This window comes from Alternaria burnsii, assembly GCF_013036055.1.
Source record: "Alternaria burnsii strain CBS107.38 chromosome Unknown 697, whole genome shotgun sequence".
NCBI lineage: Eukaryota > Fungi > Ascomycota > Dothideomycetes > Pleosporales > Pleosporaceae > Alternaria > Alternaria burnsii.
This window is the reverse complement of record NW_024066120.1, coordinates 502,063-529,883: the sequence shown is the minus strand read 5'-3', so window position 1 is coordinate 529,883 and position 27,821 is coordinate 502,063. Positions and strand designations below refer to the sequence as shown.

Below are 27,821 nucleotides of genomic sequence, written 5' to 3'. Positions count from 1 at the left end.
TTGCTGCCGCATAGAGTGCCACAACCATGGACTCTTCCCCAGCGAAGCGCCGCTCCGAGCGCACATCTGCATCGGCGACTCCAAGACGAAGCGCCCGTGGTCAAAATTCTCAGATACCTGACAGCAGCCCAGCGCCGGCGGGTCCAGACGAGCAGTTGCAGTCTGAGGCTTCGCAGGCCTCGCAGCGTGGATCGCTAGCAACTCCACGCAACGCAAGATTCCAGACCACTTCGACGCAATCCCCGCTCTTCTTCCGCTCATCGCCTGCCAACCCCTCCGGCGCAGGACAAGCTAATGGCGAGGATGAGAGTGATGGTGGTGCGACACCGAAAGCGTCTGCACAGACGATGGGGGGTACGGCGTACTCGATATCAAGTGTTAGACATGTCATTGACAAACTTAGATTCGTCGCCCATTCACTACGCATCTAGCTCTAGCCCTGGCCGTGCCCGCAATGCCCAAAGTAACGTCCCTGGAAGCAGCAGCAGTGCCCTTTTCGTACGTGGCTCCGAATCCGCGGCTCGCAACCGACGAAGCGACATCCACTCAGACGTCTTTGGCACGAGCTCTACCAATCGCCGACGCAGGTTATTTGTCGATGAAAATGGCATGCCTGTACAGGAACCCTCAGACGCACCAACCTTCTCCAACATCAACCCGGATACTTCAGACGCGGAGGTCTTGGGTGGGAACTCCTCTCGAGTCATTTGGGGAACCAACGTATCGCTCGTAGACGCCAGACATGCCATGAGAGATTTCTTGATGAACTTCCGAAGAAAGTATCGCATGATCCAGGACGGCGAGCTGAACGAGGGCATGAATCTCCCAGATAATCATCCGGCCATGGCTAGGGAATATGTTGATATCATGAAGATGATGCTGGAGCTTGGTGTTACGCCTTTGAACTTGGACGCGCGCAATCTCAAGGCTTACCCACCGACCAGAAAGCTCTGGCACCAACTGCAGGCCTACCCTAACGAAATCATTCCCATCATGGATGTTGCAATCAAGGACACCATGCTCGAACTTGCTGAGAAGCGCATGGCGGAGATGCGAACTCAGATGTCACAAGCACAGCGTGCCGCTCAGCCCAGGGGTCGCGATTCCAGTTCGCTCCCGCCTATGTTGAGCTCTGATGCGCCTACTCCCGGCGCCCCGTCTCCTGCTCCGTTCGCGGAAATCCCGAATCTGGTCAGCGAAGTTGACCAGAAAACATATAATGTTAGGCCATTCGGTCTGGATCATACAATCAACTTACGCGAGCTCAACCCTGGCGACATGGACAAGCTTGTCAGTGTGAAGGGCCTGGTGATTAGAACTACACCTATCATCCCAGACATGAAGGACGGTAAGTTCACAAGAACATTGTCAAAGTCTTTGGCTAATCTGGCTAGCTTTCTTCCGCTGCTCTGTATGTAATCATACCGTCAGGGTCGATATTGACCGTGGCAAGATCACCGAGCCCACCAAGTGCCCGCGCGCCGTGTGCGAGTCGCCAAACTCGATGCAGATCGTGCACAACCGCTCAGGCTTTGCAAACAAACAGGTTATCAAGCTACAAGAGACACCAGATGACATGCCGGACGGTCAGACACCACATTCAGTGTCCCTGTGCGCATATGACGAGCTCGTCGATGTATGCAAAGCCGGTGACCGTGTTGAGATCACTGGTATCTTCAAGTGTAACCAGGTTCGCATCAATCCTCGTCAGCGATCGGTAAAGAACATCTTCAAGACATATGTCGATGCGCTTCACATTCAGAAAGTTGACAAGAAGCGACTTGGTATTGATGTATCGACCATCGAAGAAGAGCTCGCTGAGCACGCAGCTGGTGATCTGGAAGAAACCCGCAAGGTTTCCGAAGAGGAAGAGGAAAAGATCAAGGCTACTGGTGCTCGTCCTGACGTTTACGAACTCCTTTCTCGCTCGTTGGCGCCCAGTATCTACGAGATGGACGATGTCAAGAAGGGCATTCTGCTCCAGCTTTTTGGCGGCACCAACAAGCAGTTCGAAAAAGGAGGTAGCCCGAAATACCGTGGCGATATCAATGTTCTGCTCTGTGGTGATCCTTCCACAGCCAAATCTCAGATTCTGCAGTACGTACACAGAATTGCGCCACGAGGTGTGTACACTTCTGGAAAGGGTTCCTCTGCTGTCGGTTTGACTGCGTACGTTACCCGCGATCCTGAGACACGACAGCTAGTGCTTGAGTCTGGTGCGCTAGTCTTGTCCGATGGTGGTGTGTGCTGCATCGATGAGTTCGACAAGATGTCTGAGGCAACTCGATCCGTTCTCCACGAAGTCATGGAACAGCAAACAGTTTCCATCGCCAAAGCTGGTATCATCACAACTCTCAATGCCCGTACTTCGATTCTTGCATCCGCCAATCCTATCGGATCGAAATACAACGTCAACCTTCCCGTCCCTCAAAACATCGACCTCCCACCCACACTCCTCTCACGTTTCGATCTTGTATACCTCGTCCTGGATCGCATTGACGAGCAAAACGATCGTCGCATGGCTCGTCATTTGGTCGGCATGTATCTCGAAGATACGCCTGAGAATGCTTCCAAGAGCGAAGTAATGCCTATCGAGTTTTTGACCGCATACATCTCCTATGCGCGCTCAAATATTCACCCAAAGATCACCGAGCCTGCATCGAAAGCTCTTGTGGATGCTTACGTTGCGATGCGTGGTCTCGGTGCTGATATTCGCTCGCAAGAGCGAAGAATTACAGCAACTACACGTCAACTAGAATCAATGATTCGTCTCTCTGAAGCCCACGCCAAGATGCGCTTGTCTGAAGAAGTTACGGCTGACGACGTTCACGAAGCCGTCCGTCTCATCAAGTCAGCGCTCAAGCAGGCAGCTACGGATGCACGTACAGGTCTTATCGACATGTCGCTTCTCACTGAAGGCACTTCGACCAGCGACCGCCGCAAGAAAGAAGACCTCAAGCGCGCGGTGCTTGCCTCGCTCGACGAGCTTGGTTCTGCTGGCCAGAGCGTGCGCATGAACGACCTGGTCAAGAAGGTCAGGGAAGGTGCTAGTGAACAAGTGGAAAATCAGGAGTTCCTTGAGGTATTGCGCAGTGCCGAGCTTGAGGGTGCTGTCCAAATTATTGGTGAGGGTATGAGGAGAATGGTCAAGAGGGTTGTTGGTAACTTCTAGATCAACTATTGTAGGCATGGCGTTCGAGGGGTTATGGGACAAGCATACCTTCATGAGGTAATGATGTGATGTGGTGGATGGATAGCTGCAAGCATTTCAGTAGTCGCGTTGCATTTGAATAGACATCGTGTTCTGCCACTGTTCTTTCAGAGACATCTACTGTCCTTCAAATTGTATGAATGTTGGATGTTCAGTCAACCATTAGGTGGAAGTGCTCGAGAACAGGGGCTGACTCAGCGGCAAGCCTCGGCACAGACTGTCAACACCAGTTGCTCTTACACAACGTCCGCAACAGCTCGCGCTCATGTTCACGCTATATTCTTACAATGCTCAACTTGTGTAGTGAAATCTCCGTGAAAGCTCGATGCAATCTAAGCAATAAATATTACCGCCCCTTCGTGCTTTTCAATTGATAGGTAGTTAATTGCTTGACGGCTACTCAGTTCCATAGCTTGATCTCAGTATCCACCCCCGCCCGAGACGACACCAATCACGGCTACAATGAAGGCCTCCAAATTTGCACCGAAGACGCCCGCAGAGAGGCTAGCGCAATCAAAAGCCGATAAGCTCAAGCAGGACAAAGATCGAGTTACGCGACTGTTAGGACGCGTCCGGTGGAAAGCAGAAATGCTCATGGTGTCTTACTTCCGGACCATGGAGATTGTACAGGCAGCTGCTCAGCAGAATGGGGATCACCAGTCCCAGCATGCAATGGGTAGCGGCGCGTCGAGTGTAAGTGGTTACGAGCCTCAACAGCCTGGACGCCTCAAGACTGACATTGCGCAGAAGCAAGCCGAATCCATGTTCAAGGTAGACTTCTTCGAGTTTTACACGCTACTAGAGCGTTACATCACAGACTGTCTCGCTATATTCGGCGTTTTTGTTTCTACCTCTGCGCCGCGCATAAACTTCAATGCTCTCCGTTACGAGACCAACCCCGAGCTTCACCGAACGCGACCGATGGCTTCGCATGCATTCCACGCCAACCTTCTAGAAGCATTGGATAACGAGAAGTGTCCGTTGGCAGGATCACTAGGTCTACAAGAGGTCCGTGTACAACTGGGTATCGCAAAAGAATACCGTAATGCTTGGAAAGATGCGGATAGCAAGGCAAACATATCTGACGGCGATGAGCGCGCACATATAACGCTTCAAAATTTGCAGCTAGAGGATGTCTTGCGCAACATCATTGGCGGATGTGACCTTGCTCACGAAGCAGTGCAGCAGCATTCCGATGATACTACAAATGGGCGTGCACTGACTAGCCAAGACTTTGAACCGAAGAACATGTACGGACATATGAGCATGGAGATTGAGGATACACCATTTGAATACATGGACGACGCGATGGAACTGGATTGAATGTGATCTCTTGATTTATAGAGTACTGTCTATGGAGGAACAAGACTCTCCACTACTCACGCGCCGCGAACCAACGTACCCGACAGTATACACACACCCTGGCTTCACTTCTCAGATGGAGCAAGCACACAACGAGTGCAGCTCCTGAGATGTACTCCTCGAACTACGCCGACATCTTCAATCCACACCGATGAAGAACGTTCTGGGAATAGCGAGAGCATATAACCGCAAGAGATATGTAGTAATGCATAACAAGACAAGGTCAGTTGACTACATACTCTTGATTTGCATCTACTCCTACTCGCCCCTTCCCTTTCTGTCTGCCTCGCCATAAGCACAGAAACTGAGCCGCAGCGCTCGTCTGCCCAGTGTATATGATTGGATTCATTCTGTATTCCCCTTCCCCTCGAGCTCGCGTTACGTTATTTCTGTCTCAAGCGACCACCGACCTACTTTCTAGTCTTTCCTCAATTCCACCCATCGCTTCGATCGGGCTCATCGACCGTTCTTGCTCAATACCAATCTTTTGCATCATATGTTCTTCTTCTGGCTCTTCGTCTTGCAAGACACTGTCCGCGCGATATCTGTTGCCATCCGCCTTGGCTGCTGTCTCCTCATGCACAAGCTTCTCTTGTTCCAATTCCCACTTGCACCTCTCTTTGCAATCCCAGCATACATTTCTCTTACATACGCGCATGTCGTACTTCCACTCATGTCGGTTCAACATCTCCTGACAGTGTGCACAGTCCATCGGAATGACAATCGTCTCCATATCGCCGCGTCGACGTGCAATGCTGAGACCCTTGCTAGTGCGTGTGTACACCTTCAAGTCTCCCTCGCTGTTAATGTCGACACCATCGAACACAACGAGCTTGTCGACCTTGCACCACCACGCAGGTCGACCTTCAGCTTCTGTCCGCGCACGAACTGATGTGCTGGTGAACGCGTCCATCTGAGCACCTGGACCAGGCAGCCAGCAGCCATTTGTCATCTGCCTCGGTGGTGTAAACACACGCGTCTTTTCTTCCTCAACCCTTTCTTTCTTCGTCGACATGTTCAGTCGTTCCTGTAGTAGTGCGGTGGGTGACCTCAGAGCGGCTTTCGATTGTGTCTTTGAATTACGGATCAAATCGTACCGCTTCTCGAGCTCGGAGCGTGGCTTGGATGAGTCGGATACTGGGTTTGCTCCCAGGTTCAGCTCTGCGGGTCGCTTCAAACGTGCGATTGAATCTGTGCGTTGCCGAGGCGAAGACGTCGACGTTGAAGCAGTGTGCTTTGAAGAGACGGATGCATTTCTTGATCGCTGGTTGAAGTCACTGAGCGCAAGAGATGCGGGCCGCGATTGTGGTGGTAGATTTTCGTCGTCTGAGACGTACACGCCGGAGTCTCGGTCGTGGGATTGAGTCGAGGTTTTGTCCATTGCGGATGGTACTGGTCTTTTGGGGGAGTTTTCGTGGTTGGGGGACCGTTCAAGAGAGGAAGACAAAGGTTCCAGCTGTTTTGGAAGTTTTTCTTGAGTCCGTTGGGGAGCTTCCGATCGCTCTTCGTTGATGATGGTACGCGACTCATCCGCTGCAGTAGCACATTGGAGTTGCCCTGATGACGAGGATTTGGGTGGTGGTGCTGGCGGATTATCATTGTCGGTGGAAATCAACTTCTTCGAGTAGTTTTTGACTTTGGAGTGGACTTCTTGCTCCGACTCCCTCGTCGAAAGATCTTGTTCAGCAGCAGATGGCGATGCAATAAGCGGCTCGGTCTCTAATACTAGGTCAGGTCGTGGTGATTGTAGTGGCATGGCGTCATCGTCAAAAAGGAAGACACCGGAATCTTCGCCATCTGGATTCAGGTCCAAGTCCTTTGTTACCAAAGGAATGAGGATACTGGGTTGCTCAGTCGCAACATCCTCAGTAAGCAGTGGTGTCTTCGTAAGATCGACTTTGGAGCTCTTCCAGAAAGCGAATGACGGCATAGTGAATCGGAAAAGACTGTGAATACGATAAGAATCGATATTGAGTAAGATGGAAGGCTGTATCTTGCATCTGTGTTGCTGGCGAGTTGTTCTTTACATATCTTGAGTCGCTACACATTCAGCATGGGCTACAGGCTCAGCCCCCGCATCACACACATACTCGACCTACGTCGCTGTTTCCTCTTGATTCACGCAACAGTACTTTGTGTAATCTCTCTTGCCCTTCCAGAAGGTTGCTCAGCTTCCAAAATACCATGTGCTGTGGAGTCGGTCGATTCGAAACACTGACAGCTGGGATCTGGTTGGTGGCATGTTTGACACATCCCAGCTCGGACCTGTATCAGATGGAATTACGACGTTTATGCGCACCTTACACAGGCTTACAAGGACTAGGATCATGCTGTTGTCTATCGATAAGAGGATGTGCGACGGGGATGAGCTTTATGCGTGATGATGGTGGTTGTTGGATGTATCTGATCTACGTAGTTTCCCATGGACGTTTTGAAACAATCACACGGGGAATTGTCTATGCACGTACACTTCTTCTGCTATTGCCTTCATACTTCCGTGCGGAAAAGCATGATGGCCTCTTTACTCGTACCTGGATACTGCTCAGACGACTCGTCCCTTGACCTGCTTGATGTTCTTGACGTTGATATCGCGCCAGAATGCAGCCGCAATGAGAGCGCATGACAGCATGCAAATACTCGTAATCAACATGAGTCGCTGCGAGTCGGCGTAAGACTGTGCGATACCAGTTCTCTCCGGCGATCCCCACTTGTACGATAGCTGGTTCGGCAATGAAGCGTAGATGTCCGCAACATTGACACCAGCCGGAACATTCTTGACGAGATTGTTGTAAAAGGTTCCAGTCCAGATAGCAGCCGAGACGGTACTTCCAACTGCACTACCAATAGAGCAGAAGAGGTTGAGAACGGCGATGATGACAGCCATGTGCTGGTGATCCGAAGGCGCCATCATGGCCAGCTCGCCAGCGATAACGATGGTACCTCCAGCTACTGCTGTAAAGATCTGCGTCATGACAATGTAGCCCACTGATGTTCCAGGTTGACGAAAGTGAATCATTAGTCCCAGCGCTAGGATATCAATCGGCAGTGCAAAGAAGACAGCAACCCACTTGAACCTTCCTGTAATCCTAATTGCTGGTCCCACGGCTGCCAAGCACCAGAAGCAGGAGACAACCCGATAGATGCTCTGGACATAGCTGGCCGTAGTGACGTTGAGGTTCCAAACCACTTGCAACATGGACCCGAAGTATGATCCCCAAACCGCGCTGTTGAAGTAAACAAAGACGAACATGACGCCGGCAAGGAAGACGGTTCGATCCAGTAGCAATTTATACGGGATGAATGTGACAGGCGCGAAGAATCTTTCCCAGATGGGGAAGGCGATGAGAAGGACGAAACCAGCGACGATCATACCGATGATCATGGGACTCCTCCACTTCTCCACTTGGTAGCTGTATAGACTGAACGGTAGCAAGAACAATGCCATGCCTGCTACCAAGATCAGTATTCCCACGGCATCAATATCGATGCAGAACTTCTTGATGGCTGCCGGGCTCCAGTCAATTTGGCGTGGCTCGAGTAGACCTTGTTTACGGGCTTTGCGATCGTTGAAGAGGACCAAGGCTGCAAGAGGAACGACGACAACAGGGATGACGATTGTGAAGATGCCAAACGCCCAGCGCCAGCCGGGGCCAGCGAGAACGGATTGAGCGACAGGGCCGCCGATCCAAGTTGTGATTACGTAGGGCGAGGTTGCGAAGGAGAGCATGAGGGCGCGGTTCTTGAGGGTCGAAGTATCGGCGATGAAGACAGTAAGAATGTACGATACTGCTTGAGATCTGCATATCATCGTGTCAGCGCTAACATTTTCTTATCTTGATCAGTAATGAACAAGAATTACATACCCTGTAGATGAGAAGACTTGCGCCGCAGCATATGTCTCTACATTCTGGCACGAAGCCATCATGATGTATCCCACCATCCATACAAATAGTGAGAGCAAGAGCCCCTGAGGTCGACCCCACATATCGAGCAGCTTAGCCAAGGGGATCTTGGACAGCCCGCCAATGATGGATGACATGATTCCAGTAGCGGCAGTAAGAGAGTGTAGACGGAAGGCACTGGTAACATAGGGATTCATGGCGCGGACGACGACTTCTTGGAGGGCGGTGACGAAGTAGATCCACCAGATGCTGCGTGGGTGTCAGTGAACATACTGGACGATGATGTGAACGAAAGGGGGTGACAAACATAACATAGGCGCCGATAAGATGGTATCTTGTCCATACTGATGCTGCAGCTTGGACGGCCTTGACACCTGCCTGAGCGTTGCTGGAGAGACTTTCTTCGTCGCTGACCGTGTCGTGGGGGCCATCTGTCTGGGCGCCTTTTTCCGCATCGCTGGTTTGACGAGAAGCCTCAACAGGCTCGACCGAGTCAGTGGCCCTGTCTTTGGAACGATCAAAGAAGTGCATAATTGAAGAGAGCGGAGTGATCACAGTGTGACCAGAGAACGAGGCGGAAGAGATCAGCAACGAGAGATGCCACGGTCAAGCAGTACAAGTTTCCACTACATACTCTTATACCACCCTCAAGCTTCTAGAGGCCTAATACACCCGTTCAACACTCGTATAAGACCCAGGAACGCACTCCTTCAGATCACCATCGATCCACCATTGGCCCCTCCCAAACCACATCACTGGAAGCACCTTCGATTTTTGCACTGGTTATATGACTATACAACAGTCTCGAGGACTTGGCATAGCTTGGTACGAGAAAATCGATACCCAGACTAGCAACAAGGATGAGTAGGGTGGAGTGAAGGCGTTCGTGAAGGAGACTAGCGTGGAAAATTCAATCTGATTAGATGTAAAGATGATCTTATCGCGGACAGTCGGAGTCGGAAAAGCCCGGTGCAAGCTCGGATCTAGGATTGATGAGGAAGAACATGCGACGTGTTGTTTGCACGTGAATTCGATATTTAAATGAGACTGTTATATTATCTCTTGGTCGCCTTGTGGGGCTGGCAAGTCTCCTCGGTGTTTCCGAAGAAGTTGAAAGTGCATGCTGTCGACGCTGGCGGTTGGGCATGAGAGATGTCACTATGTTGCGCGGGCCCAAACGGAGTCGAAATTGGACCATGATCGATGACCATCCATCATGTCACACGGAAAAGTGCTGCGCCTCTTCAACATGGCATGTATGGCAATGCGCTCCCGAGGTTACAGTGTCTCAGTGGTTTCGGCCGGCTAAAGGGCAGCAGCCGGCACACAGTGGAATCCCCCAGGGGCTATTGGATAGACTCATACCCGTCTGAGGTGAGAGCGTGCCGACCCACGAGTGACAGACAGGAAACTACGTGAGCAGGAGTGGGATGGTTGCTGAAGTACGTGGGGTGCTGCTCACTTGCCAGTTGTGTTGTGCATGGGATTTGCTTCTGCTCGAGTGCCGACATGGCGCGAAACCCTTCAGGGAACCTAGTTTCTGGCTATCGCTATCACGGTGTTGGTTGTACAGGCCACGGGTAATTCTGAGGCGTCTGGCATAAGACGGGCAGGCCGCAGCTGACAAGGCGAAGTTGTGTTATTCGTCTCATTCCGGGTACGTCTTTGTGATGCGCTGTCAAATTGTGCCTGCAGCCTGAAAGCGCCTCGTCAGCGTTCCCGCCCAGGGCTGGCCCGACAATGGCATGCTGCCTTGGATCGATCCTACACTACCCTACATCATCGACCTGCAGCGCTTCAACACGACGTTAAACCGTCTACATCGTCGCCTATTGCCAACCCCCCTGTTCCGACAGCGACAACTCAGTACCCACGCTACCCAACAACCGTTTGACGCGTAGTCGTACTCATTACAGCAGCCTCATCGCTTTGACCGCCTATTCGTACCGGGCCGCGCTGTTGTCCAGGCCCGAACCCGCACGAGATGCCACGAGTGCTTTGGCCCATTGAAGCAAAAGCACGTCCATGATGGCTTCGTCCAGATCCACCGCCGCTGACGAACTCAACGCCTTTGAGTCCTTCACAGGCGTCGAGGAGAGTGCAGAGCCCACTACGTCAACCACCCGCGACGACTCCACCGTAGACATGGCCAGAGACACGTCTGCGCCGCCCATGGGCCAAAACTCGGCTGGCCAGCGCCTGTTCCATGCGGCCAACTCGCCTTCGCCGCTGTCGTCGCGAGAGGCTTCTCCTCGCCCGCACAAGCGCAATGCCACCCCGTCGGGCGCAGGCACGACTGCCAGGCCTTCCTTCAGAACACGCAAGAGCAGCGCCGATGCCAGCCCAAGTCGAGGTTCCAGCTTGTCCAACTCGACGACCGCCGCCGCCGCCGCCGCCTCAGGCCATGCCACCCCAACGGTGCAGCGGGCTCTGTCCTCCACCAGTATACCGGAGCTCACGCCTACCTCATCGACCGACACTGTACGAGCCCCGCGCCCTTCCAAGCCATCGTCAAAGTCGAATTCCGGCGAGACGACTCCCCATTGGCCCCTCTCGCCGCGCCTCAAATCACCACCACCGGGCGATGACGGCCGCTCACGTTCGCGCACAAACTCGCTGCGTGCGCAAATTAGGAAGCCCGAGGCTCAATCTGCACCCTCAATTGTCGTCCAGAGCTCATCGCCCGCCTCGCTCTCTCGCTTCCCAGTGAGAGAAGAGGCACCCGCAAGCGACCCCGACGAGCCTCAGCCACAGCCCGCGCCCAAAGCAACCTCGCGGAGTTCCGGCGGCGTGGCTCCCAAGCTCGCAACGGTGCAAGAATCTAGCTTGCCTGCCACACCCGGATTTGATGGTCTAGAGCCGCAAAGGTACGCTTTCCCCGCAACGGCCCCACTGTTTGTCATCGCGACGCACGTTAGACTAACCACGGAGCCAATTTCCGTTCCCATCCGCAAACTTTGTTAACCTCGTTCTTAGCTTTGTTCCCTCAGCGACTGCCCACAAAACCGATCAGGACCGAAATGACGTCAATTCGTCCAAAGTCACTGAAGACCTCAGCACCAAGCACGACAACACCAAGCACACGGAGAGTGGTAGCGACAGCGCGACCAAGAGCGCCAAGAAGGGAAAGATGCAGGAGCAGCGCAACACGTACACCCATCGCCCACACACCGTCTCCGCAAAGCCCTCCCTCTCTTCAATGTCGACGCGATCGCGAGACCCGCCCCTCCGCAACATGACGGTCGAAACCGAGACCGTGCCCTCTGTCGCTCAGCCATCCATTGTGAACCAGGACCGGTCCGCGTCTGGTCGCGTAGATGGCGGAGTACGACTCAAGGCCAGCAACGAGACGATTCGACCCAAGAAGGAAAGGAAAGCCCCCAAGCGCAAAGCCCCGTCCATCAATGCAGGCACTGGTAGGTTGCAACACATTTCGTACCACTATTACACCCCGAGCCGGCCGGACCCCAGGTCTCGCTCAAGCATGAACCCGTCATTCGGCAGCCCCGTCTCATACCGTTCGTATGACGACCGGCGCTCGTTATTGACCATGTCGCCCCCAAGTTCAGAGCTTCGCATGGCTCCTCTTCGCCCCCCTCTCAAATATTTTTATTCAAGCACTAACACAAGTACCCGCACAGCTTCATCCAAAGCCGATGTATTCGAACAAAAGGTGGCCAGCGCGGTTGATGAGGCCGACTCCTCTGACTCCGATGCGACCTTCATCTATGAGTCGAACCCCCCCGAACAGCCGCACCGCAGCCGCCAACATCACTCGCGAACGCCAAGCATGACGTCGCTAGCCAGCCTCACGGACCCACGACTCCAAATACGCGACACACACAAGCACCCAAGCAAGAAGAGCAGCATAAAGTTCACCAACCCGTACAACAACCCGAGCATTGACGGCGATGATCGAGGCGAGGGTACCATCCGGATAGGCTCCGGGCGAGCGGGTGGAGGTAGTCATCATCACCACATTGGACGACATGGCCAGGGTCGCGGCGCACTCAGCCACCTTGCTATGGAGAGTGACACATCGGTACCACAGTCTTCACGTGCACGTGGCCCGTCATCAAGAAATGCGTCGCAACCCAACAGCCCTCGCTTCCACACGTTCAATGTTGGGAACGGTCATAGCAATGGCAGCAAGAAGAGCGGAGAATATTCTGCAGCATACGATATCGACGCCGAAAACATTGCCGATGATGAGCGCACACCGCTGATTCAATCTGGACGAAGTCCGCGTTCTACCCGAACCTCCCGCCAGCGCAATACCACCACCATACGCCAACTAGAGCGCCGGCACCATCGCGATGGTGGATGGTGTCGCCGTTTCGCTGGCTGCCTCGTCCTTACGATTCTGCTGCTCGTCGTTGTGTTCTGCGCTATTGGACTTGTTTTTGCTACCACGAAGCCTCTCACTAGTCTCGTGGTGCGAGACATACAGAATGTTGTAGCGAGTCAAGAGGAGGTTATGCTGGATCTCATAGTCAACGCGGTAAACCCCAATATCATCGGCGTTACTGTCTCTGATATGGAGGTCTCGCTGTTTGCTAAGAGCAAGCACGTTGGGTCCGATGCTTGGTGGCGCGAGCACGGGAACGGTCCACACGACGACGTAGAACACTGGACACCCATCGAAGAAGAAGCAACTACAGAGATCTCGATTGCTGGCGTAGATGAAGGGACCGATCCCATCGAGGGCGAACCTCGGACCATGCTTCTAGGCCGCATTGCCCACTTCGACTCACCACTAAACTTTGAAGGTTCCTTTTTCCAGCGGAAACGCGCCGAATCTATTGGCGAGATCCGACTATTGCATCCAGGAAACAAAACAGAAGCCGGAGGCAGCGAGCGCTGGGAGGAAGTCTTGCAATATCCTTTCGAGTTGATCGTGAGAGGCAACTTCAAGTACACACTACCTCTCAGTACGCAGGAATTCAAGGTCCCCGTCACAGCGTCCCATTACTACGACCCGGATATCGAGCGCAAAAAGGAACTCGACAACGTAGAGAGCAAAGAAAAGAGGAGGAATATATCATATGTATCAACAAAACCACGGGGACGATACGACCGTAGAGCCTTATCGTTCTGGAGTCCCTGATAGCATACTGTTCATTTTTGTAACACAACGTTCCAGAACCAGAGGGGTCTGCACAAACGTGCGGCCCCAGCAACATCGCCCAAAAGAAACTGATACCCACTAAACACGAGTTCACGACACCATAGACTTGTCCGGCCCGGCATCTGCGACATCAGCAAACGCGATGCCTTTCTTTCGGCTCCACAGCCGTTCACGAATTTCTTTTTCGATCTGCAAACTACCACACCGCCTCATCTGAACCGGCCCTTCGCGTGCTCTCATAGCGAATCCTTTTAAACAAGCGTTCTCAACCTTGCGCTTCAGCGATGGTGTTTGTATCATGAAATTTTCTGCATTTTCAAACTTCAGGTGGACTCGGCCTCCGTCCCCTCAAACCTTTTTAGCGCGTTTCTGGTTCTACGCTTGGAGGTGGATTGCTTTTTGTGCATCCAATTACACTCGCTTTGATCTTTCTTCCATGTATCCATAATTTAGCCTTGTTTTTTCGTTTTGATTGAACTTCTGTTTGTTCAATAGCGGCTAGGGTGGGTGCATAGGTTAGGCATGGCATGGTATGGCATAGTAGGGACTGGAAAGATACTTGCATCACACTGGGAGCAAGGGACTATAGGAATGATACTGAGTCACTCGAACTGATCTTTCGCCTCGTGAGATGTGCTTCGTGTTTGTATGGCTGTGAGCTTTTACTGTCGGATTGTAGAGGTAGCTGGTCAAGACTGGGGAGAATCATAAGTTCAGTCCGTTCATGGAGTCATGTTGGATTATTTGCTAAAGGCCGATCAATCTGTCCGCGACTGTACATGAGGATATACTCTGCAATAAGCCTGGAGAGCAGGGAGGCAACTCGACAACTCCACCAGGAGACCTTAGAAATCCGCTTAGCTTGTCAACCTTACCCGCTAATGCAGAGTCAGCGACAATCTTGCACTTCTTCTACTTGATATCGCTAATAATCTTAGCTTCCAGAACTTCCTTACGCTTCTTCTGCGAGTAAGTCTTATCAACCTCGATTTCAGTCGCATTGTTCTTCTTCAACAACTTTTTGAGTTTTGATTCGCGTTTTTCTCTTTCTAGCCCACCTTTTCTTTACGGCCTGTTGCGTCAAGGGGCGCGTAGATGGAAATGAAAGGAGGTGGATGGAAACGCATCGGACCGCTAATGGCTTATCAAGGATAGTCTACAGGCCCTTTATTAGCGGGAAGTCTTCGTTGATGAGCTCTCGTATATTTGCAGGCTTGTTTACATCAAATCGAGGTCGGTAAGGGGATGATTCCCGTCGGATATCTCAATCTTTTTTGTCGGAAGGCGTGATAGTTCATAAGAACATGTACACCCAACGAGCATATTTTCTCTGTTACTTGCCGAGCTAAGCTTTCACCATAGTGAAAGTGTCAAATGCAACGCTGTAGCCTAAATAATGACGAAACAGCTTGGTCGTATGACCCGCAAGTTCACCATTCACCATCAAAACTTTGCTCGGCCCAAGCTCAGGTCTAGCGTCGTTCATTATTTATCGCACGTCGCTTCTCCACCTTGTCTCTCTTCCGTTCTCTGAATTCGCACTCAAACCGCTAGGTGCGGTGCGCTTCGCAGCCTTTGGTATCTCAATTCGCACCGCCGCTCGATCGACTATATTCCCCGACACTTCTACTTCTGTTATCCAGGTAACGTACAGTTCACCGTCTATCAACTACAACTCAATCTGACATGCTACACGTACAGATTGTTGGGTTCTGGCGCGCCCATGCGTTCGCACTTTTACAGAACCGAGAATACTAGTCGATTGGCGAACGCGACTGAGTGAATCCAACAGGTTTGCTGGACCCCCACAGCGACCGCTAGCTCGAACTATCGGTCGGCTGGCTTCCAGCCTTCTTGGGTGGAGGTTCTGCAGGGTCTATGCTGAGATTGGGAAAGTGATGCCTTCCCTAACAAGATATCGAAGTCATCAAGGAGACCGTACGTGTTGCGGCAGCATAGATCGGAGAATTCAGTGGTCTTGCAACACAATCACCTCTGACTCCGACACCTCACTGAATCTCTCGGAGATAGAGGGGTGCCCAGGCAGATCGATTGGCTTCATGCTTTAGGGTCCGTCGTCTGGTTCAGGTAGGATGCAATCTCTGCATGTATGTCAAGTTGAGCATCGCAAAGAGACCGGCTGCCCCAGCTGTCTTCTTGGTGGCCTTATTACAAATCACAACGATAGTGGTTCGATTCCACTTCCGATTCGACTCGCCGCCAGTGTGCCCTTTCGGGTTATGAGTGCGGAAGATATCTGCGATAAGATGTTCTCTTCGGAGGACTTCTGACAGGTCAAATGGCCCATGATATATGGCATAGATGTAAGAGGCTCTCCTATCGACGACAGAAAAACACAAGGATCGTCTGAGGTTGTCACAAACCTAAGACGCGAATGTGTTTTTCGAACCGCGGCACTTGACTAGGTACGTTGATCCATGTTGGTCCGTTCGATTTCAAGACTGCCGAGCATCGCGTGGCCGTAAAAAGTCCTCGGTGAAGAATCCTATGTCGCCGTAGGTATTCTAGACTGTTTCGTGTTCAATCACTCTGTATGTGTGACTGGGCGAGACTTCAACATCTCGACAACTCCAAGTGTGCGCTAGCATCAGCAGCGATACTCTCACACTTTACAGACCAAGCACCAAACTACACGACTCTTGTCGTCGATTGGCAGGTCCCTACTGGGATTTAACTCCCAGTATCTTTTTCATTGAGTCATGAGCCCTTAGGGCGGGTCTCGAGGAAGAAGACAGCACAGCTCGTCACAGCAGAGCTGGCTGCTAGATATATGGATTAGCATGACCGATTTCACTTTGTAATCAAGGTGTTGTTAGTAATTTCGAAGTATTTAGCGAAATGGGGCGTCACACCCGTGCTCTTTCTGAATCTGGCGAGCGTATGACGTCTGCGCCCAGAACAACGCTAGCCTATCCAAGCCACATACGTCGGCGACCGCGCAGAACAAGGAAATCTGGCGGCCTCGTCACTGAGATCATATTGCCAGAACGAGAATGGAGAATGTGCCTTTGGGTCTGCTGGAGGCCTGATTTCTAGGGCAACGGTCCTTGTATTGTACTTCCAAAACGCGCATAGTCTGTACATTTATTGAGCCTGCACATTCATAAATTGAGGTCAGTTTGAATTGAATTAAACGCAGTGGTAGCATATATGTTGCATATTATTCATTATGCTATCTATGCCTGATCTAAGACCAAGCTATCCCAGAGCCACCCTCTCCATTGCGTAGTCCTAGTAACCTTGATGTCTAGGCGGTTACCCTCGCTCTTCAACGCTCCATCCGCGATCGGGAATTCGAGCAATCTCCACTCGCCCGCTCGTGTGGCACCACGATACGTGTCTTGGCTGTTCAATAGACTAGCGCTCGTGATGTTTCCCACTTTGACATCGTTGAGCAGAATGTCGCAGCTCGAGCCTTGTGAGAAACCCGCGAGGGATACCGTCAATTTAGCGGCGGATGTGCTCTTGGATGGGAAGAGAACAGACCAGGTGCCGAGTGCAGATTGACCAAAGCACCAGTCAAGAGCAGAGCTGGTACCGACGGTGTAGGTAAGGTTTCCTGGGCATTTGGAGATGCGACCGTGTTCGAATGGGTGAGCCGGATCGGCAAGTTTGAACCCGTCAGTCGTACGGTCGAAGTCGCCAATCTGGAAGATGCGCTTCTTACTGTCGGTAACCTTCCAGGTCAATTCCTTGAGATTTGTGTTCTTGCCCTCGCGGATCTCGACATCGTTTTGTGTAAAGTTTGTTGTAACATCGCCAATTGCGCCGCCGTTGCCCCAAGCGTAGAGCGCATATGTGCCGGTGCGGATGTCGTGGATGTCAAACTTGCCGTCTTCGTCGGCATAAGTGGTGTAGTAGTAGTTCTGCCCTTGATCAAGAGTTGAAACCGTAGTATTGCGGTTATCCCCAAGGAAAACGGCAGCGCCAGCAGCTGGACGTCCGTCACTCAAGAGGAGCTTGCCCTGCATCTTGCCGCGAGATTGGTAGGGCTTGTTGTCGAACCACTTGTAAGGCCAGGCTGCTTCTTCCTTCCCCCAGCGAGCTGCAGCATCGTCTTTGCTTCCGTCGTTGAGGTACCAAAGCCATGGGCCCCAGATCTTGCCATCAGCGAAAGAATCGCGCGCAATGGCTTGGTAATGTGTGCCGTGGATCATGTTCAGCTGAACTGCGTCTCCAGTTTGGGATTCACGATGAGTCTTTCATCAGTCAGTTTGACATCATCTACTAGCAGGACGGAATCGGACATACCATGAGCTCTTGCTTGAGATGATCACCATTGTAGTAGTCCTTTCCAGGGTTGAGGTACCAGCTTCCGACCTCGTCACCATAGACACCGTAGTATGTCTGGTCTCGGACGAAGCCGCTCCAGTCGTACTTTGTCAAGTACGACCCGTCAGCCTTTTGCCAGGTTTCATCCTGGACGTTGGTAGCTTGACAATATTCCTCTAACGCAGGAAGTACACCGTCTTTTACGTTGTTGTGACTGCGAGGAAACGAGACGTTATCGAGGCGCCACAAAGTACGGAACTCGCCCAGTGTAGGCAGGGCGTGGTTAACGAAGTACTGGTATGCGCCTGGGAGATCGTCGTAGATTACCCAATGGAAGTCGCCTTCCTTCGCCGTAAACTTGACATTGATGTAGTCGGTATCAGAATCGACAATTGCCGCGGAAGTCCAGTTCAGATCAGACGCAGCGCCATCTACAAATTGGTTAGCGACGTGATGCCTTCATTCCGTCCAGCGCTTTGCTTGCACGTACTGTAGCTAACATAATGCCCAACGGCATTTCCGACGCGATCTTTTCCCTTGTACCACAACTTATCAGCATACTGGCGGTTTTGTGTAACGTTCCAGATTTCGTTGCCAATAACCCAAGTTGAGTTTCCAAGGTCTTTCAGAAAACTCTTGGGCTTCTTTGCGCGCTCCTCTACCGGCGCCGCAGCAGCCAGGGCAGCAAGACCAAGTAACTTGAATGCGCTCATCTTGAACACAATGATGCGCGAGTATTCTTGGCGAGGATGGAAATAAATTCATAGTTTCTCTGGGTATTATATATCGCTGCAGACATGCGCGTTGCTAGACAAGAGCACCCTTGCCTCTCGGCGCAGATGCCCCGAAGCTATTACCGGGTAAGCACTGGGGTCGCGGGGTACCTGGATTCTACCCCGGACAATTAACATTGTTCCTGCAATCGCAGTTCTTCGCTCTTCAGTAGCGTATTTTTTAGAGCGGTGTCCGCATTCTGGAAATAGGAAGGCGTTCGTCTCCGCATGCATCGTACAGGGTCCGCGGCATGAGGCTCGCTGCACAACGTGGTCAACGGCCACATCGTTGGGCGAAGAAGCACCGAAATCATCTTGGAAGCGTTAGACGAAGCCATAATCGATATCACGAGGTACCAGTAACCGGGTCGATGCTTGCGGCGATGTAAAGTTCAGGAGGCGTGGAAAGACACCGAGCGGGACGCTTACCTATTGTGGACAGCTTTCATCGTTCCGCCATTGTCGCACCGGGAACACTGGACTCCCAAAGATCTCAACGTTGTAGAGACTGAACTCCCAAAGGATATGAGAGTAGGAACAGGGTATAAACAATCTGGTAGCAGTACAGAGCGGTATGGATGATCTTCCATTACATGTAACGCTTACTCCTCCAATGCCTTCGCGTCAGCCTCCTTTGGCGTGTGCGTACCCGATTCAGCCGTCTTTTCGCCTTCGACCACTGTGACCGGCCCTCCGCGACGACCACCCTTTCCGGTGATGTCACGCCACATGCCACCAAAGTTCCTTGCCAGGCTCTCACGGCCTTCCCATAGAGGATACACACCTACAGCCATAGTACTGCACATCAACCAGATGATGCCGACGATGACCCATCCCGAGAAGAATGATTGGCTGAAGATATAACCTGAGCCATAAAGCGGCATCGGCCAAAGTATGAGCAGGATGAGTGTCATGGTTGCAGTGGTGATCTTTGCGATCTTGGAGGCGCGGAATAGTTTGGCTTGCTCTGCGGCTTCGGCTTCTGGTGAGAGGGCAGCATGACGGCCGTGCACAGCTTCGAGGTCCATGTGCGCGGCTGCTGTGACATCCGAATCGTCCACAAGGCGGATGTTCTTCATTGATACCCAATCGTAGTTGTCTTTGTCTTCGTTAGCATGCGCACAGCCGAGGGGATTATAAACTCACCAACTCCGAATATCAACGTCAAAACTGGAATGAAAATGACAGGCGACAGCAACGCAACGACATTGCCAGCCAGCATGGGGTTGTTGGCGCCGGACGTAGCAACGGTGATGACACCATCATTCAGCTTAGAGGTGGTGACAAGCCAAGTGATAATGCTGCAGCACAAGCCCAGTACTGGGGACAAAGTTGCTGCCCACTTGTTCTGACCTTTCCACATCAACGTGAGAGTTGCCGGGATTACCGCAGACGAGATAATTACGCCCATGAAGACGTACAGCCAGCCCATGCTAATGCCAGCATACCAGAGTCCCGTTGAAAACGCGGCCATGACCAGTCCAAAGCCGCACACGCATACGTGTGACGTGTAAACGAGACGTCGGCCACTTGCGCCTGGGTTGATGTAGGTCGCGTAAATGTCATATGTCAGGATACTAGAGACAGCAATGAGCTGTGCACTGAAAGCGGATGTGACGGCCATGAAGACAACGAGAAGCGTAGCTACTGCTCCCCCGGATCCGAGAAGCGCAACTGCAGCATATGGAAGCGTGAGACCGGCACTGATCGAAGCCTCATCCATGACGTTGGGATATGTGGGAAAGTACTCGGTGCTCTGTAGTGCAAGCGCGGCGAGACCCATGGTGGTCGCGCAAAGCCACTGATGATAGTATTAGCATCGGACTTGGGTATGACCTAACAAGAGTCTTACCGGAATAGCAAACCAAGACAATCCGCCAATGATATATCCGGGAAGAGCGTGAACCGGGGATGCAGCAATAGCCTTGTTGTAGTCTTGGAGTGGTCAGCGTTCGGTTTCCTCTAGCAGCGAATAACTCACATCCGTTGTCCATGAAGACTGTCCCGAAGTTCCCAATAATATTGATCACAAAGAATATGGCGCCGTCCTTGCTTCGCATCGTGAGATAACTTCCTCCAGCGTTACCAGGAACAGGGGCCGTTGCTGAAAGCTCCTGCAGACGCTCGTAGACCGCTTTTGTCGAGCCAAGCCGGTCGCCAGTGGCGTATGTGGTGAAAGCAAAGGTAAGAAGGATTACAAGAAGAATGACAGTGTGGACATAGTCCGTCAAGAAGGTGGCCTTGATCCCACCAAACATCGTGTAGATCACGACACCCAAAGGAAGTAGGAAACAAGCCGCTGCCGTAGGCACGCCAGTCAGAGAGCTGATAACGGCAGATCCTCCAGTCAATAACATAGCTGTAACGAGTATGTTGGTAAAAAGGCCGAAAGTGATGTAGACGAAATGAGTGGCCTTTCCATATCGAGCGCGTACAGCTTCGAGGAATGTCTATCGCATGGTCAGACATAATAGTAGGATGAAAAGTGTATTGCACTCACATGAGCGTGAGGAGCTCGTCTCTTCAATTCGATTGCAACGGTAGCAAATAACAAGATCTGAACAGTGGCACCCGCAGCATACCAAAGCGGTCCAGAGACACCTAGGAGGGGTCAATATCTCACCTTGGGGCGATTTAGTTCTAAACATACCATAGCGGAAAGCAACCGATGAACTCTGCAAAAGCGTAGCGGCCCATGTCCAGGATGACACTACAGCTGATGCGACAAGACCAGATTTGACCGTACGACCAGCAGTCGAGAACATCTCGGATGTTTGCAGCTCATTGTTGTAGCGTTTGAGGACCCAGGTGGTGAAGACCTTGACATTGTCAGCCCTTGATGCTTATACTAATCAAACCTCCCATACCATGCCCAGTGCAAAGAGGAACCCGACGCCCAATACGATGCCATAACCCCAAGCTTGACCAAGAGGTGAGGCCGAAGGCCCGATGGGAGTACCGCCACCAGCCATGTGAAAAGATGGAGCGTGCTTCGAGGTTAAGCTTCAGAACAAAGCGTTGGCTGTCAAACCATCTCGCCGGGGCAGACGATGTATCTATACCCCAATGCATCCCCACGATTACCATTCCCCAGCTTCCGGCTTCAGCTCGGTCCCAAGACTGCTATCTCGAGCATTTCCAACCGCACATACCAACTACTTTCACTTTACAATTCAGCTAGCGCATGATTGGCTGAAGATAGGCACATTGCAAGACTAGGGAACGTGGAATGAGAGCCAAGCCCAGAAACTTCTTGTCTGCTACGCAATTTTGAAGCTTGTGTCAGCGACGAAGTCTTGTTGTAGGACAGTGTGAAGCTCTTAGCCGACTGGGCAATGCAGGATGGCTCGCCTATGCTGATAAGGAACATGTGCTTGCAAACGGATATGCATTACGCTTGTCTCGTAGTGGCGGGCAGGACCGAACGGTGCAGCGGAACTTTTCTTGCTGCATTATGAATGGCCGACCGGGTAAGGGTATTTGCTTGGGCAGGAAAACTTGGGTCTGGGCGTGGAGATGGTGGTCATATTGGAGGCATGTTGGAGTTGGTGGTTTCGATGAGGTAAACAGGAGATTGAAGATAAGCGATGGCTTGGTAGCCAATGAGACAGCGCTGGCGGTGGGGTCCGAAGTCGGCTTGCAGGAGCTGACCCCTGTGTCCCAACTTTCTCCACGGTGATGATCAACGTGCATCTTTGTAATGTTGCTGTTACTCGATCACTTCGACAAATGCCAGCCACTCTTACCATAAGTCGTGCGCAGGGGAAATGTGAAGAGCTGGAACACTTCAGTACGAGGGAAGGCGTAAGTCGAGCGGCATCCATGATTGCTGATGGCTTTCTTTCGCATCGTACTAGAGACGTAGTTTTTGTGTTGCGCTTCGATGAACGAAGCGACGAAGTGTTACATCGCTTGGTGTTGTTCTGAACAACTATCCTTCCGCTCATTCACTTTTCATTTCCATGGTCTTGTTTTCGGTCGCCTCAATGGAGCCCTTCCTCCGAAGACTTTCCTACGTTAACTCGCTGACTTTGGCGACCACCTTTGTGAGATTCCGATGTTTTCCAATCATGCATCCGCTCCGCATCCTAGTCATTAACTAGCTTTTGTCGTGTTGCTTGCGGCTCTTGTTGGCTTTCGCACTCTGCCTGGTAAATCTGGGGATAGCCAAAGGTTCGTAGATGGAAGCATTCATCTATCTTGTCGAAAGTAGGCTTATCCCAAGCTTTTCTGGGACTATGTTGCTCGTTGAAGTCATGTGGCCACGGTACCGGTCTCTTTACTGTATCGCTTCGCGTGCTTTGCGATTCGAGTTCCCTGACCCTTTGTCTGTTCCTTCCAATCGGTTTCGCCAGCATACTCACATCAGACAGAGCCGCTGTCCGATTTCCACAGTATGAGACGTCCACTTTCCGTTTCGATCCCCATGATTTGATATCCAATCAAGTTTGGTTGTCACCGCTACTCGACAACAGCCTCTCTTGCGCACAAAAACAACTCTGCTCCAGTTCCAGTCATGCACCATCATCCATTCGCACTAGCCGTTGAGGAGCGGCAGCTAAGGCCTCGAACTGCGGCCACCCTGTATGTATCAGTTGTCCCTCAAGCTCCACGCATTGTTAAGAACACAAGCAAACGATGACACGATCTCAGGCAAGAGATAGGCTGACCCTGTCTTCGACTCCGGAGGTGCCACGAGTAGTTCACTAGCATGCGTGTCTAAGCGTGCAGAATTGACAGGTACGATTGCGAGCGATCATTACACGAATGACATTGACATCCAACGCAGGAGGTGTGTATGCTGGCGCCGCGCCACAAAAAAAAAACAATCGACGGTTACGACCTCACCCGGCTTACTCATGGTGTCATAACCCTCTCGGTTGCAAGAAGTCTGTATAAGAGTCTCTAGCACCAAGGAGAAAGTTGGAAACAAGCTGATAGTGGGTAGCCCTTATAACACTGCAACAACGTACGAATTTCCAAAATCTAAAACTTTAGAAGTACTCGCAGCCTTATATTGTATCCTTCTACCTTTTCTTATTTTTTTATTTCGATGTTGTAGTGCGTGGTTGGGGCAAGGAGATTTGGTGTTCTGAATCTTACTTCCAACTTTCCCCTTGATGCTAGAGAAGAGTTCATCTCCCGGTTCTAGCAAGGTCCCAGCCATTGTTGGAGGCAACATCACGGTTGGGGCTGGGTCTGCGTGTGCATCTGTGGCTTTGTAGCTGTCAGTGCCTTCCTACGCTAGAGGCTCTCGTATGGTCATGAAATTACAGTCGATGTCGAAGCAGTCCGGACGCCCAACCAGGAAGGTGTAGTAAAGGACGCCAGGGTTGTACGGATCTCGCTTTGTGTTATATGGTGGCGTCTTTGCCCCTGCGGAGCTTGTCCATCTCGCCGAAGTGCGACCGCCGTAAGCAACTGCTCCAGGCCTCTTTCCTGATCTGGTAAATTATCTGATGTGATATTGGAGTACCCAAGTATATAGAAGGGTATCGATCCCCGTCAGTCTTCTGAATAGCCACCGGTATGATGTTGTCGCTTTTGATACTCCTCGCAATTGGGGTCCGTGCCCTTGCTTACACCACCCAAGATGGATGTCCACGGGAACTCGGCGCGGAAGGCGTGCGGGCTCGCATACCACCTACCTTCAACACTACGGATCATGGCCACCATCATGGCAGAGCATGGCCGGCGCCACCCGTTGGCTTCTACTTCAAGCCGTGGTCGATGATCCTTGCGTCGAATCCTCAGTACGCTGCCATGCGGAATGTGCAATATGACCCGACGCCGATCAATCCCTCAGACCCTACCGGACTTGTGAATGATCTCTTCTCATTCCAATTCCCAGGCAATGACAGCATCATAACAACCTATGGTGTCGATACACCTCACCCTCACTTCCCGGCTGTGCTCGACTACGCAGGAACAGGGATACTTGTGGGCGCTACTAGCCAGTACAGTATTATCGTCTGGGGATGCGATATCAACAAAGTTCCGTACTATGCCAGCTATTCGACAGCAGTGGAGTTCACAGACACGCCCGCAGGTATCGACTTGATGAGTACGAGCGATAGAGGACCTGACCAGGATACCATCGATGCTGTTACAGAGGCGCTGAAGAAGCTGGGCAGCGACGAGATCACGAAGTACGTTGACGCGTTGGAGAGGATGGTACAGGATGGGGGGAGAAGGGGCATGCCCAGAGTAGGTATATGTGATGTGTTGAAAAATACAAGCTGATATAAGATCGCAGGCTACGTGTGACGATTACTGTAAGACGAATCAAGGCTTGATTGGAATTGTAGGTTGACGTCTGGCCGGAGGAAGACAAGCATGTCATGCTCGAGGACTTAAGTAGTGATGGCGGAGAATGCTGCTCGCATCTTGCGTCTCGTGCTGGCTTCCTGGCGAGTGCATAGCCAGAATCTAGTCGGCGAGAGATTGTATCTGTATGGTAATGCTGTGCATCCCATGTGGTACCTATGCGCTTCATAGAGGGCATCTCTGCAGAGCAAATGCCATGGATAAACAGCTCAATCACGATGGGGCGTGTGGGGGTGAAGGAGCTTCGAGACCGGAGTTCAGCAGGTGCTCCTCCGCTGTGGGTCCTGCCAAGTCCCTGCCGCGTTAGCGTCAAAAAAGTTCAGAAGTTCTGTAGAGAATCTATGGATAACGCAAACTTCAACGAGACAACATCGCAACACTTGTCATAGTTTGACATCATATCCACACACAATGGCGAAGCGCAAACTCAACGAGCACGACGTGCCGGAGGAGACATGGAGCGACGAGTCGCAATCCGAGCCCCGCAGCTCGCCCGAACCTTCGACACCTGCCGAGACTGCGACTGCGACTGCGACTGCGACTGCTGCCACAACGACAGTAACCCCAACCAAAAAAGCGAAGAACAAGAAAAAGGCTAAAACAGCGACTGCTGCCGTCCCTGAAGTGCCCATCGCTGCTTCCTTCGCCGAACTCCAACTCGAACCCCGTCTACTGAGAGCAATCCGCGACCTGAAATGGGCATCACCGACGGCAGTACAATCGCAGGCAATACCGTTAGCTCTAGAGGGGCGCGACATCCTTGCGCGCTCCGGAACCGGCACAGGCAAGACGGGCGCCTACCTGCTTCCCATCCTGCACAAGACCTTGCAGCAGAAGGGCCAATCCCTCATCCTGGCACCCACACGAGAGCTATGCTTGCAAATCGCGACAGTCGCCAAGTCGCTTTCACAACACTGCGGACAAGAGATTCGGGTTCGCAACATCGCGGGCAAGGAGTCAGAAGTCGTTACAAAGGCAGCCCTTGCCGACAAGCCAGAGATCATCGTCGCGACACCTGCCAGAGCATGGACAAATATCAACAGCTCGAACCTATCGGTCAGCGACATCAGGACACTTGTTGTCGACGAGGGTGACCTGATCAACGGTTACGGATTCGCTGAGGACATGGAGAACATCGCACGCGAAATACCTGTCGGTGTCCAGAAGATCGTCCTCTCCGCTACCCTCTCAACTGATGTCGAGTCGCTCGGCAGCCTGCTCTGCACCGACCCCGTTGTACTCAAGCTTGCAGACCTGGACAAGGACTCACAGAAAGTGAAGCAATACGTACTGAAGGTGGCAGAGGACGAGAAATTCCTCTTGATTTACGCAATGTAAGTCCTGTCGCACGAACAGAACGTGAAACATATACTGACTGGTACACCAACCTTTAGGTTCAAGCTCAATCTAATCAAAGGCAAGACAATTATATTCGTCGGCGATGTGGACAGGTCATACCGGGTCAAGCTCTTCTTGGAACAATTTGCGGTCAAAGCCATCGTGCTCAATTCCGAGCTCCCATTGGCTTCTCGCACGCATATCGTTGAGTCATTCAACACAAACATGTACAACATTCTGATTGCGAGTGACGAGACCGATGTTGTCGGCATACAGGATGAAGGATCGCGACCGAAGAAGAAGGCGAAAAAGGACAAAGAGAGCAAGGACTCTGGTGTTTCACGTGGAATTGACTTCCTCAACGTCAGCTGTATCATCAACTTCGACTTTCCTGGAAACTACAAGTCATACTTCCACCGTATTGGACGAACAGCACGAGCTGGCAAGTCTGGAACTGCCATCTCGTTCATCATCCCCAAGGATAAGTACCGCAAGCACAAGCCAACTACATTTGCTGGGTCCGAACATGACGAGAAGGTACTAGCGAGTGTGGAGAAGCACCAACAGGAAGGCCAGAAGCTGGAAAACTACAACTTTGACATGAAGCGCCTAGAACCGTTCAGATACCGATTCGCAGATGCGTTGAAGTCGGTGACCAGGATCGCCATCCGCGAGGCTCGGATCAAGGAAATTCACATGGAGCTGGCCAAGTCGCAAAAGCTATCGCGATACTTTGAAGAAAACCCCGAAGCGCTCGCACATCTCCGCCATGATCAGACCCTGAACCACCCCGCAAGGATACAACCACATCTCAAGCACGTCCCGGACTATTTGCTGCCAGGTGGAAAGAAGCCTGAGGATGTTGGGTTCGTGGGTCTGAACATACCGAAGGTGAGGAAACAATATAACAAGGGCAAGGGTAGGAGGGTAGTACGAAGGAACGGCAAGGTTGACCCGCTGAAGACATTCAACGCGAGGGGTAAGGGAAAGAGATAAAATAGTTTTTTACTTCGTTGAAACATGTATAAGTTTCTCTGCGAAGGTTTACCATCAATTTTACGAAATATAATAAATGGACCTCACTTCGCGTTATCTGATGTACATGGTCGAGTTGATGGGCGGGGCTTGGTGCGCCGACCCACTGAACGGGCACGGTAAGCTCCCTCTTTCCGGCTGTCGCCTCCCGCTGCGCGTCCTCCCATCACGCTTGCACGACTCTACGACTTCACGAGCACTATCAGCTAGCGCTCTGTGAGTGTCACCAACGCGATATGAAGCTACGCATTCAAACCGAAGTTGGATCTTGACTACGACGACGACGACGACGACGACGACGACGACGACGACGACCACCACCACCACCACCACCACGATGTAACTAGACACACCGCGCATACATCTCCCACTTGCATCTCGATCGAACACAGCCACTGGCAGAGCGGCGGCTTTCGTTACATACCGCTTCGCAGGATAACCCGCTGGAAGAC

The 27,821-nt window shown here is 51.9% G+C and overlaps 8 protein-coding genes across 8 annotated transcripts; 4 read left to right on the top strand and 4 right to left on the bottom strand.

The window, feature by feature from the left end:
* Positions 1 to 26: 26 nt before the first annotated feature.
* GT037_008994 (dna replication licensing factor mcm4) lies at positions 27 to 4,534 on the top strand (the record flags this gene model as incomplete). Its single annotated transcript, XM_038934041.1, has 5 exons — positions 27 to 354; positions 404 to 1,348; positions 1,395 to 3,161; positions 3,777 to 3,904; positions 3,959 to 4,534. The coding sequence occupies 5 exons, from the start codon at positions 27 to 29 to the stop codon at positions 4,532 to 4,534; spliced, it is 3,744 nt and encodes a 1,247-aa protein (XP_038783386.1).
* Positions 4,535 to 4,967: 433 nt separating this feature from the next.
* Positions 4,968 to 6,503, bottom strand: GT037_008993 (uncharacterized protein; the record flags this gene model as incomplete). The annotated part of the gene is made up of 1 exon (XM_038934040.1): positions 4,968 to 6,503. The coding sequence occupies one exon, from the start codon at positions 6,501 to 6,503 to the stop codon at positions 4,968 to 4,970; it is 1,536 nt and encodes a 511-aa protein (XP_038783385.1).
* Positions 6,504 to 7,115: 612 nt separating this feature from the next.
* Positions 7,116 to 9,006, bottom strand: GT037_008992 (mfs general substrate transporter; the record flags this gene model as incomplete). Its single annotated transcript, XM_038934039.1, has 3 exons — positions 7,116 to 8,370; positions 8,437 to 8,724; positions 8,783 to 9,006. 3 exons carry the CDS (start codon positions 9,004 to 9,006, stop codon positions 7,116 to 7,118), a joined length of 1,767 nt encoding a protein of 588 aa, XP_038783384.1.
* A 1,497-nt stretch (positions 9,007 to 10,503) lies between these two features.
* Positions 10,504 to 13,582, top strand: GT037_008991 (phospholipid metabolism enzyme regulator; the record flags this gene model as incomplete). Its single annotated transcript, XM_038934038.1, has 2 exons — positions 10,504 to 11,342; positions 11,407 to 13,582. The coding sequence occupies 2 exons, from the start codon at positions 10,504 to 10,506 to the stop codon at positions 13,580 to 13,582; spliced, it is 3,015 nt and encodes a 1,004-aa protein (XP_038783383.1).
* Positions 13,583 to 16,800: 3,218 nt separating this feature from the next.
* Positions 16,801 to 18,609, bottom strand: GT037_008990 (rhamnogalacturonate lyase precursor; the record flags this gene model as incomplete). Its single annotated transcript, XM_038934037.1, has 3 exons — positions 16,801 to 17,823; positions 17,876 to 18,327; positions 18,387 to 18,609. 3 exons carry the CDS (start codon positions 18,607 to 18,609, stop codon positions 16,801 to 16,803), a joined length of 1,698 nt encoding a protein of 565 aa, XP_038783382.1.
* A 662-nt stretch (positions 18,610 to 19,271) lies between these two features.
* Positions 19,272 to 21,641, bottom strand: GT037_008989 (urea active transporter; the record flags this gene model as incomplete). The annotated part of the gene is made up of 7 exons (XM_038934036.1): positions 19,272 to 19,768; positions 19,816 to 20,470; positions 20,522 to 20,604; positions 20,651 to 21,119; positions 21,170 to 21,270; positions 21,320 to 21,488; positions 21,537 to 21,641. 7 exons carry the CDS (start codon positions 21,639 to 21,641, stop codon positions 19,272 to 19,274), a joined length of 2,079 nt encoding a protein of 692 aa, XP_038783381.1.
* A 2,560-nt stretch (positions 21,642 to 24,201) lies between these two features.
* GT037_008988 (uncharacterized protein) lies at positions 24,202 to 25,033 on the top strand (the record flags this gene model as incomplete). Its single annotated transcript, XM_038934035.1, has 3 exons — positions 24,202 to 24,876; positions 24,926 to 24,973; positions 25,031 to 25,033. The coding sequence occupies 3 exons, from the start codon at positions 24,202 to 24,204 to the stop codon at positions 25,031 to 25,033; spliced, it is 726 nt and encodes a 241-aa protein (XP_038783380.1).
* Positions 25,034 to 25,407: 374 nt separating this feature from the next.
* On the top strand, positions 25,408 to 27,330 carry GT037_008987 (atp-dependent rna helicase dbp9; the record flags this gene model as incomplete). Its single annotated transcript, XM_038934034.1, has 2 exons — positions 25,408 to 26,330; positions 26,391 to 27,330. 2 exons carry the CDS (start codon positions 25,408 to 25,410, stop codon positions 27,328 to 27,330), a joined length of 1,863 nt encoding a protein of 620 aa, XP_038783379.1.
* Positions 27,331 to 27,821: the final 491 nt, after the last annotated feature.